Source organism: Pongo pygmaeus, chromosome 1 (genome assembly GCF_028885625.2).
Source record: "Pongo pygmaeus isolate AG05252 chromosome 1, NHGRI_mPonPyg2-v2.0_pri, whole genome shotgun sequence".
Taxonomy (NCBI): Eukaryota; Metazoa; Chordata; class Mammalia; order Primates; family Hominidae; genus Pongo; species Pongo pygmaeus.
Window position 1 is genome coordinate 98,648,750 of NC_072373.2, and position 9,582 is coordinate 98,658,331.

A 9,582-nucleotide genomic window follows, 5' to 3' on the forward strand; every position below is an offset into this window, starting at 1 on the left:
AGCTTCCCAGTGGGGGAATCAGGATGTCAGAGAGATCCTCTAGAACCTGCTGTTCTTGCTATTGCATGACCCCTCCCTGGCACTAGAGCCTCCCTCCTGGCTCCCTCCCCTGTCACTTGCCAGCCTGTAGTGGTGCTTGCTGCAGCCCTCCCTGGTTGCTTTATTTATTTATTTTGCACCAACAGGGTTGCTGCAGACTCATTCTTGCCTGGTTTAAAAAGAGAGAGAGAGAGAGAAAAAAAAAAAAAAGGAGAAATGCTTTCTGGCTCTTTTCTCCACCTCAGTCTTGGCAGCAGCGGCCGCAGCAGCAACAGCAGCAGCAGCAGTGGCAGGCGGCAGCTGGGCAGCTAGGCAGCGGGGGTTGAGGCACACTGGGAAGGTGCAGGGGCCTGAGGTGCAGCTCGAATGGGACAGGGCCCCCAGCGCTGGACAGATGCAGTGCCAATCTTGATGCCACCTTCCAGCTTCTCCGGTAAGTGCCCCCACTCTCTGTCCCAAAGATGCAGCTGCCCTTTTCCATAACATTCTCAGAGACAGGCCAGACTAGTGTGCCCCTCAAGGCAAGAGGGGTTGGGCCCCCACACTGCTAACAATTAATCCTGGCCCCATGGGACTTTGAGGGGGAAACTCAAATATCCCAAGTACCCCTGGGTGGAAGGGCTCCAAGGAGACCTCTCTTCCATCTCCCCAGTGCTCGCCCTTCCTCTGGAAGGGTTTTTCTCCACAACCAGTGTGGATCTTCCAGAAATCTTTCCCCCAGGAACCCTCTCCCCACACAGTTCCCATTTGTCAGTCAGGTGTGCTTTAAAGAGGATACAGGATACCCAGCTTCAAAAGTGTCTCTGGACTGCCACATAAAGACAAGAAAAAGGCTCCTTACCCATGAGGGGTGATGCCTTCAAGGATCATGTCTTGGTGATGTCCCCACCCCACTGAAGGGACAAAAAAGTGCTTCTGACATCTCTCTTCCTGCAAAGTGGCCGGAAGCCGGTCCTGCAGCCATGGAGGTTGGCAAGGGAAGTTTGTGATTAAATTAGCCACCTTAGAAATAAAATAGGTTGCTCCAGCTCCCTCAGCCCCTGGCCCAGCAGGCTTTGGGACTCAGGGGAAACTCACCGGAGCAGGAAGGAAGAAAGCTGGGTTACATGCTTCACTGCACTTTTGCTGAATGCAGAGCAGAGGGTGGGCAGGAACTGCAGCAGTAGTGATGAAGAGCTAGCTGTCAGGTGGACTTCCCAGAACAAGCCTAGGGAGAACAAGGGAGGCTGGGCCATCTTTCCCGGGAGAGCTCCGGGCATGCCACAGAGACCTGTTAGGTCAGGATGGGGCGAGAGGAGTCTGCTCTGCAGTCTTTGCCCCACATTATTCTTTCTCATCCCCAAGCCTCACACCAGTTTTCTGCATCCCTCTGCTCTTTTGGCCTCTTTCTTTAGTTTCCCAACTAGGACAATCCTCTCAAGTGGCTGTAGGATAGCCACTAGAATGATCCTTCTAGGAGGTGGAGAGTGGGAAGGAAAGGGGAAGAAATGACTGTCTCTTAAACTGCCTCTCCTAAGTTCCACATGAGAAAAAATAGGGCATGTAGTAGAAAGCTGACCCTGTAGAGCCCAGAGAGCCTGAAGCCCACAAGCCCAAAGGTGATCAGGATTACCACTCAGGAGAGACTCAGACGCGCTGTATCCCAGAGAGCATCCATGGGCTTTTGCTCCTATCTCTGTAGCCATCCCTTGCCAATTCCAGTACTTCCTCTGCCTTGGGGTCCCTGTTGACATCGAACAGGATGAGTCAGGGGCCCTCATCACCTAGAGGGCCCCTTCTCCTCTGTCACCTCAGCCATTGTAGTCACCATCTTCCTGAGGGTTCCTGGACCCTGGTACCCAGAAACTGACTATAAGTCTACAGGCTCTGCACACTGTCTGTGCCCAGATACCTGCTGTGCCAGCCAACGGCTCCCTTCCTCCCCACCCTACAGCACTCGGTCAGATGCTGTCTCTCCTCACTTATCTATGCTCCCTGGTCCACAATCTGTCTCTTGGGAATTTCTCAGATAGCTCAGGCCAAAAGGGACAAGAGCTCTCCCTCAGATCCACACACTGGACCAGAATCCAAACACCGTTAAGGAGGGATATGAGGGAATCCCAAGACTGAAGACCAAGCAACAGAACTCAAAACCTGGGCATCCTTTGGGTCCCTCACACACCCCAACTTCAACTGTAGTAGATAAGCAGTTGCCCTTGGGTTCTTGCAGGGGATTCCCAGCTTCCCAGTCAAGTGCCCCCTGCATCCTATGCCACAGCTAATGTACAGCTTGGCAGTTGTCCACACAGGCGTTTTGGGGAGATTGGATCTTGTTAGTCCAGGGCTCAGGCCCTGGGCCAGGCTGGAAGAGGGCTCAGCATGGGGGTGGAGCTGAGGCCTGCATGTTTCCAAGCCTTGGGTGAGCTAGTCAAGGTGAGGACCTCTCCAGTCAGGACAGGGAACTCTGGGCCAAGGACATGATCTCCCTGAGCCTTAGGCAAAACTACGGGTATATAATGTGAAAGAAGAAGCGTGAGCAGAGAGGGACAGAGCAGAGCTTGGGAAGAGCAGATATCAGGGAGAAGGGACCTGAGATACTCCTGGATCTCACAGACATCAGGAAACCCCATTACAGAAGGACTCAGTACCTCCCTGCTGTTCCCTGCCCCATTCCCATAAGTCTTTTCCCCACAGAAATCAGGCTTGGCTAGGGTTCCATGAGACAGTAATCACTTGGCTGGTTATCCAGGGCTGGAAGAGGGAGGAAAGCAGAGATTCCCCAAAGAGAAGCTCCAGGAAGCCCCAGGGAGGTGGCACACAAGAATTCTTCCTGGTTCTGTGCCCTACTTGTTGGCAATGCTGAGACAGATAGACCAATTTCTCTCCTCTCTAAGAAAGGCCAGGAAGTCCAGGGTCACCATCATCTGAAGCCACTTTCCAAAAAGGGCCATGTCATCATCTATTTCAGGACTGAAGAGGGAATGGATGCAGCCACAGCTCCAAAGCAAGCCTGGCCCCCATGGCCCCCACTCCTTTTCCTCCTCCTCCTACCTGGAGGGAGCGGTGGCAGCTGCCCTGCTGTGTGTGACTGCACCTCCCAGCCCCAGGCTGTGCTCTGTGGCCACAGGCAACTGGAGGCTGTACCTGGAGGACTCCCACTGGACACTGAGCTCCTGGACCTGAGTGGAAACCGCCTGTGGGGGCTCCAGCAGGGAATGCTCTCCCGCCTGAGCCTGCTCCAGGAATTGGACCTCAGCTACAACCAGCTCTCAAGCCTTGAGCCCGGGGCCTTCCATGGCCTACAAAGCCTACTCACCCTGAGGCTGCAGGGCAATCGGCTCAGAATCATGGGGCCCGGGGTCTTCTCAGGCCTCTCTGCTCTGACCCTGCTGGACCTCCGCCTCAACCAGATTGTCCTCTTCCTAGATGGAGCTTTTGGGGAGCTAGGCAGCCTCCAGAAGCTGGAGATTGGGGACAACCACCTGGTATTTGTGGCTCCAGGGGCCTTTGTAGGGCTGACCAAGTTGAGCACCCTCACCCTGGAGCGCTGCAACCTCACAACAGTGCCTGGCCTAGCCCTCGCCCGTCTCCCGGCACTAGTGACCCTAAGGCTTCGAGAACTGGATATTGGGAGGCTGCCAGCTGGGGCCCTGCGGGGGCTGGGGCAGCTCAAGGAGCTGGAGATCCACCTCTGGCCATCTCTGGAGGCTCTGGACCCTGGGAGCCTGGTTGGGCTCAATCTCAGCAGCCTGGCCATCACCCGCTGCAATCTGAGCTCGGTGCCCTTCCAAGCATTGTACCACCTCAGCTTCCTCAGGGTCCTGGATCTGTCTCAGAATCCCATCTCAGCCATCCCAGCCCGAAGGCTCAGCCCCCTGGTGCGGCTCCAGGAGCTACGCCTGTCAGGGGCATGCCTCACCTCCATTGCTGCCCATGCCTTCCATGGCTTGACTGCCTTCCACCTCCTGGATGTGGCAGATAATGCCCTTCAGACACTAGAGGAAACAGCCTTCCCTTCTCCAGACAAACTGGTCACCCTGAGGCTGTCTGGCAACCCTCTAACCTGTGACTGCCGCCTCCTCTGGCTGCTCCGGCTCCGCCGCCGCCTGGACTTTGGCACGTCCCCCCCTGCCTGTGCTGGCCCCCAGCATGTCCAGGGGAAGAGCCTGAAGGAGTTTTCAGACATCCTGCCTCCGGGGCACTTCACCTGCAAACCAGCCCTGATCCGAAAGTCGGGGCCTCGATGGGTCATTGCAGAGGAGGGCGGGCATGCGGTTTTCTTCTGCTCTGGAGACGGAGACCCAGCCCCCACTGTCTCCTGGATGAGGCCGCACGGGGCTTGGCTGGGCAGGGCTGGGAGAGTAAGGGTCCTAGAGGATGGGACACTGGAGATCCGCTCAGTGCAGCTACGGGACAGAGGGGCCTATGTCTGTGTGGTCAGCAATGTCGCTGGGAATGACTCCCTGAGGACCTGGCTGGAAGTCATCCAGGTGGAACCACCGAACGGCACACTTTCTGACCCCAACATCACCGTGCCAGGGATCCCAGGGCCTTTTTTTCTGGATAGCAGAGGTGTGGCCATGGTGCTGGCAGTCGGCTTCCTCCCCTTCCTCACCTCAGTGACCCTCTGCTTTGGCCTGATTGCCCTTTGGAGCAAGGGCAAAGGTCGGGTCAAACATCACATGACCTTTGACTTTGTGGCACCTCGGCCCTCTGGGGATAAAAACTCTGCGGGTAACCGGGTCACTGCCAAGCTCTTCTGACCTTTCCTTCCCCAGTGGGGAACCCACCAAGTCCGCTTCAGACACCAAAGGGGAAGACAGAACCAAGGCTGCTTGAACCAGAACCTAGTCCCTAGCAGCACTGCTCTCTTGCACCTCCCGCCTGCGTTGTGCCTCCTGCCAGAGAGTCTGCTTCCTGAGCTTTTCCGGTCTGAGGATAGCATTGTCATTTCTTCTCTGAGGGTCCCAGGGAGCTGCAGATGCAGACCCTGTCATTAGTCCAGCCCCCTCTTCGCCCCCTCCACACACAAAACAGGAAACATAATCAAAGCGCTAGCCAGCTAGTCTAACCACTAGGCTTTCTTCACACACACTTATATCCCTTAATAAGCAATTGCCAACCACGGCTATAAGATTATTTCAGAGGTGGGGCTGGGAAGCGCCACTTGCTCCTTGGAGTCTCTGTTTGTCAACCAGGCAGAATCCCTTTCTTTTCTGCTCCCCACCCCAACCCTGCCCCTAGGTACAGGAATAAGAGCAAAGGACCCTCAGGCTACAGAGAAGAGGATGGGGACAGAGTGTGGGATGGGGAGGACAGACCATACACTGCACTGTGTTTGTATGAGCCTCTACCACCTTCCTCTATCTACCAGATCATTAAACCTGCTGTCAAAGGGCCACAACAGTAGCAGCCAAAACTAAATGTCATCTCTGGAGTTTTCTTTACTTCAGTCTATTTCCTACCCTCATTTCTGTTATATTTCCCCGGCTCCTTCTCTTTCTGCTTGCCCATTGATTATGTGTCCCAATGGCCTTGCCTCCATCTAACCTGCCTGACAAACAGGGTAAGGAGTGCCCCTCCCACCTTCACTTTCCTCACCCCCCTGCACCCTCACCCCCATACCTGGAGGGATCAGCACTCCTAGCCCCGGTTTCAGCCTCAATCCTTTCCCTTTCACTCCCCATCTCTGGAACTGGAGAAGGAGCGATCCTCTACCTTCCAGGGGACCCCTACATAGAAATTCCACCTGAGACACCCAGCTGCTGCCTCTCTTTCCCATTTCTCCATGGGAGCTCCCCATCATTTTTGTGTCACAGATCTCTAGTGCCCTTGAGGAAAAGTCAGAACTCCAAGATAATGACTAACAAACGCAAGAATCCGCAGTTGTCAAAGGAGAGAGACCCAGGACACTGCAGAGACTAGGCTTGGAGGAACAGGGAGGAGGGCACAGCAGGCCGTAGTGAGAAGTGGAGGGAAGGGAGAGCAGCAGTAACTGCCTGCCTAGTTAATTTCCACCATCCTTCTGCAGCTTCCTCTGGTTCTGTGCTTAGCGCAGCCCCAATGGGAAGCTGTCTCCGAGTAGAGGTCACTGATTTACAGAGACCCCCAGATGGGGAGGTGGAGTAGGAGGTGAAACTGCTGAGTACCACTGACTGTGCTTCAAATGGAGGGCAAAGCAGAGCCCAAAAAGAAGTAGAGATGCTGGAAGCTCAAGGAACAGAGCAACAGCCTCAGCATCACTGGAAGGGAGGAGTGACAGGGAGAGAAGAAGAGTGGGAGGAGGGACTGAGAAGGGAAGAATCACGTGGCCCTAGGGACCCTTTCTGTGCAGCAGCATCTACCCAGCATCCTTAGTTTCCTCCCACCCACCCCTACACCAAACCAGATGCAAGCATTGTGAGCTTTCTAGTTGATTCCTGCTGCTGTTGTCCTTGCTCTGAGGAGACTCCACTCATTAGAAGATTCCCAGCTCAAACTGCCCGACAGATGAGACGCTCAGAGCCACTGAGGAGGTGAAGCTGGACTTCACAGGCAGGCCGCTCTTTAGTGGGGCAGAGATAGGAATATGGGGGTAGTACCAGAGGTGAATGTGAGAACCAGGCAGACAGGAGAGTGAAGCTGGAGAAACTGACCTGCTTGAGAAACGAGTTTCCCTGAGCCTGCAACCTCCCCACCCACCATGCACACACAACTCAATCAGCATCCCAGCAACTTCCCCTTCTTTAGTGTATAATGTACCAGACAGATTTCCTGGGGCACAGCCCTCCCGCTCCTTTCCATAACCTTCCACCAGCAGCTTATTAGGTTGGGACTTGGGAGTCAGACGCTGAAGGTTCTCACTCTAGTTGTCCTCTCTGCAATGCGGAAGCAGCAATGCTGTTCAGAGAAATCTTCTCTGGGAAGCCCCTGACGCAGTGGGGAACAGATGACTGTCTGGCGCTGGGACATGCTGCTGCCCAAGGTGTCTGAAGTCTCAAAGTCTCCAGAGCAGAACTACCCAACAGACACAGAATCTAAGTCACATATGTAATTTCAAATTTTCTAGTAGCTAACTACATTAAAAAATCAAAATGAAACGGATACGTTTAAATACTTATTTTATTTAACCCAATATACCCAAACTATTATCATTTCAATATATTATTATCATAAAATATTTAACATTTTTTCATATTAGGTCTTTAAAATCCAGTGTATATTTTACACATACAGTACATCTCAACATCACAATTCAGTTACTAAATTTTCACCAGAAAAATCTATATTTCATACAGGTCACTGTTGAGAAAGTGGGTTCACACATCTAAGTTTTTTCAAACATAAAACATTTTCCAATAACTGAATTGAATATCTGTCTTAAATTTTAAATTAAATAAATTTAAAATTCCATTCCTCAGCTGTGCCACCTACCTTTACAAGCATTCAATAACCACATGTGGCCAATGGCTACCATATTGGACAGCAAAGCTTCAGACATTGCAACCCGGGGCATAGACTAAGGTCTCCTTGGCAGTGGTGGGTGGACAAAGTATCCCTCAAGAAACACATTTAATCTCAATGAAATGCCTATGGAGTTAGTCCCACCAGAGACCCTCTGTCTCCTTTCACAGCTTTACCAGAACACTTTTGAGGGGTGAAGCCGATTCAGGTAACAAGCTTACTATGATGAGCACTTCCACAGCTTGTCCAAGCGTTAGCCTGCCAGTCCCTCATCTTACCTGTCGGGAAGACTGCCCTCAGCTCAGTTGTGATGGCACAGGCTGCTGTGTGTGTGCTGATGAGTGTGCAGATGCAGCCAAGGACATGACTGGGTGTTATGTGTGCAGAAGTTTTGTGGACCATGTGCAGGGAGGTATGGTACCACATCATGGGGACAATCTAATGAAGGCTCTGCCCAGGGTGGGACAGCAGTTCAAAGAGAAGAAAATAACATTTATTGAGGGCCTATTCTATGTCAGTGGCTTTATATAAATTTTCTTATTTAATCCTTACATCAACCCTATAAAGTAGGGAGGCATCTTAGCTGATGAAACTAAAGGTCAAATAGAGTAAGTGCTCAAGTGCACAGAGCTAGTTAGTAAATAGTAACTAGCTATTTGAGCTCATGGCTGTCTGATTGAAAACTCCCCCTTTCCACCACACTGCCATCCTCACTGCCACGCCCTCACGGCTCTCTCTCCCAGGGCCTTTCAGTTGCAGGACATGACCTGTAAGAAAGGGGAAATCTTCCAACCCATCCACTCGGAACTTGCAGGGGGGACTGGGCTAAGTTATTGGTTCTTACATTCTTCATTAACTCTAATGCACCTGATTCAGGAGGTTGGGGTTTTTCTTTGTTTTTACTCTTTCTTCTCAGTCCCCTCTCCCAATGTCCTTACAGCCTCTGCCTCAGGGACTGGTAGAAAGGAGCAGAAATTCCAGGGAGTAAATGGACTGCAGTGAAATGCCTGGCTTCCAGCAAAGGATTCTCTGAAATAGAGTCTTCAGATTTCCTAGTTCTTTTCCGGGTTCTAACCTCAACAACCTCCTAGGTTAGAGAGAGGTTGCACAGATTGGCGGAACAATCTGTGAGCTATTTCAGATTGGAGAAGAATTTGACTCTGCCTACCTTCTGCCCCCGCCTGCTTGACAGAACCTTTCTGAGGACATTCCATCCTGCTCTCCTTCTACCCCTCTCTCTTCCATCTCAGACGTGGTCTTACCTAAGCTGAGAGAGAACTCTGGACCCAAAGATACTGTGGCACCGTCTCAGCACTTCATATTTCTGTCCCCGATACAATTTTTCTCTATTTCTGACTTCTATTTCCTGTGCTGTGCTGGATCCCTGATTCAGGAGATGAGAGCCCGGCTAAGCAATGATCCTCAACTTTTTTGAGTCACAGACCCCTCTGAGAATTCCTGATGCAAGCTATGAACAAAAATGTTTGTAAATTATCCAGTTATTCTGAAGCCATCACAGACTCCATAGAATATAGGTTAAAAATTCTGCTATAAGAAGCCACAGGTTGCGGTGGAAACTGAGGCTTCAGGCCACCTTTGCTCCCCAGGGTCCATTAGAGGCAAAGAGAAAAGGCTGAGAAGGACTACCATTCAAAGTGGATGTTAGCACAGGTAAGAGTAGGTATTACAATGGGCCCAGCAAGAAAACACACAAAAATGCTCCATAATTCTCTCCTCCCCTGTCCCCTTCTCCCACCAGCACCCATCTGAGGGAGAGGCAAGAGACTTTGGGTGGAACTCTTGCTGTAAGAAGTCAGTACGGTGGTGACTCAGGCTAGAGAGTATCTGAAAACAGGGACTCCTGGGTCCTGTTCCTCCAAATTGCTTCATAAGGGGAATTAAGTAGGAAGATAGAGCTGGGTGGTGGTGGTCAGAGAGGCTGAGGAGAATTCTTTCCTAGGAGATCTGCCACAATTCAATCTGGTCTAAAGATTGAATAGTAGCTCCAGCATAAGTGAGGACACTAAGGCTCATGCTCCTAGTCGCTGATTTCTGGTGAAGAGGCTTAAGTGGGGAGGAGGGGATGACTCCTACGATGGGCAACAGGAGAGATGAGTGCTG

At 51.9% G+C, this 9,582-nt stretch overlaps 1 protein-coding gene across 1 annotated transcript; it reads left to right on the forward strand.

Moving 5' to 3' along the window:
- Positions 1–247: 247 nt before the first annotated feature.
- LINGO4 (leucine rich repeat and Ig domain containing 4) lies at positions 248–5,489 on the forward strand. Its single transcript, XM_054475274.1, has 2 exons — positions 248–472; positions 2,987–5,489. Exon 2 carries the CDS (start codon positions 3,000–3,002, stop codon positions 4,779–4,781), a length of 1,782 nt encoding a protein of 593 aa, XP_054331249.1. The 5' UTR covers positions 248–472; positions 2,987–2,999; the 3' UTR covers positions 4,782–5,489.
- The last annotated feature ends 4,093 nt before the right edge of the window (positions 5,490–9,582 follow it).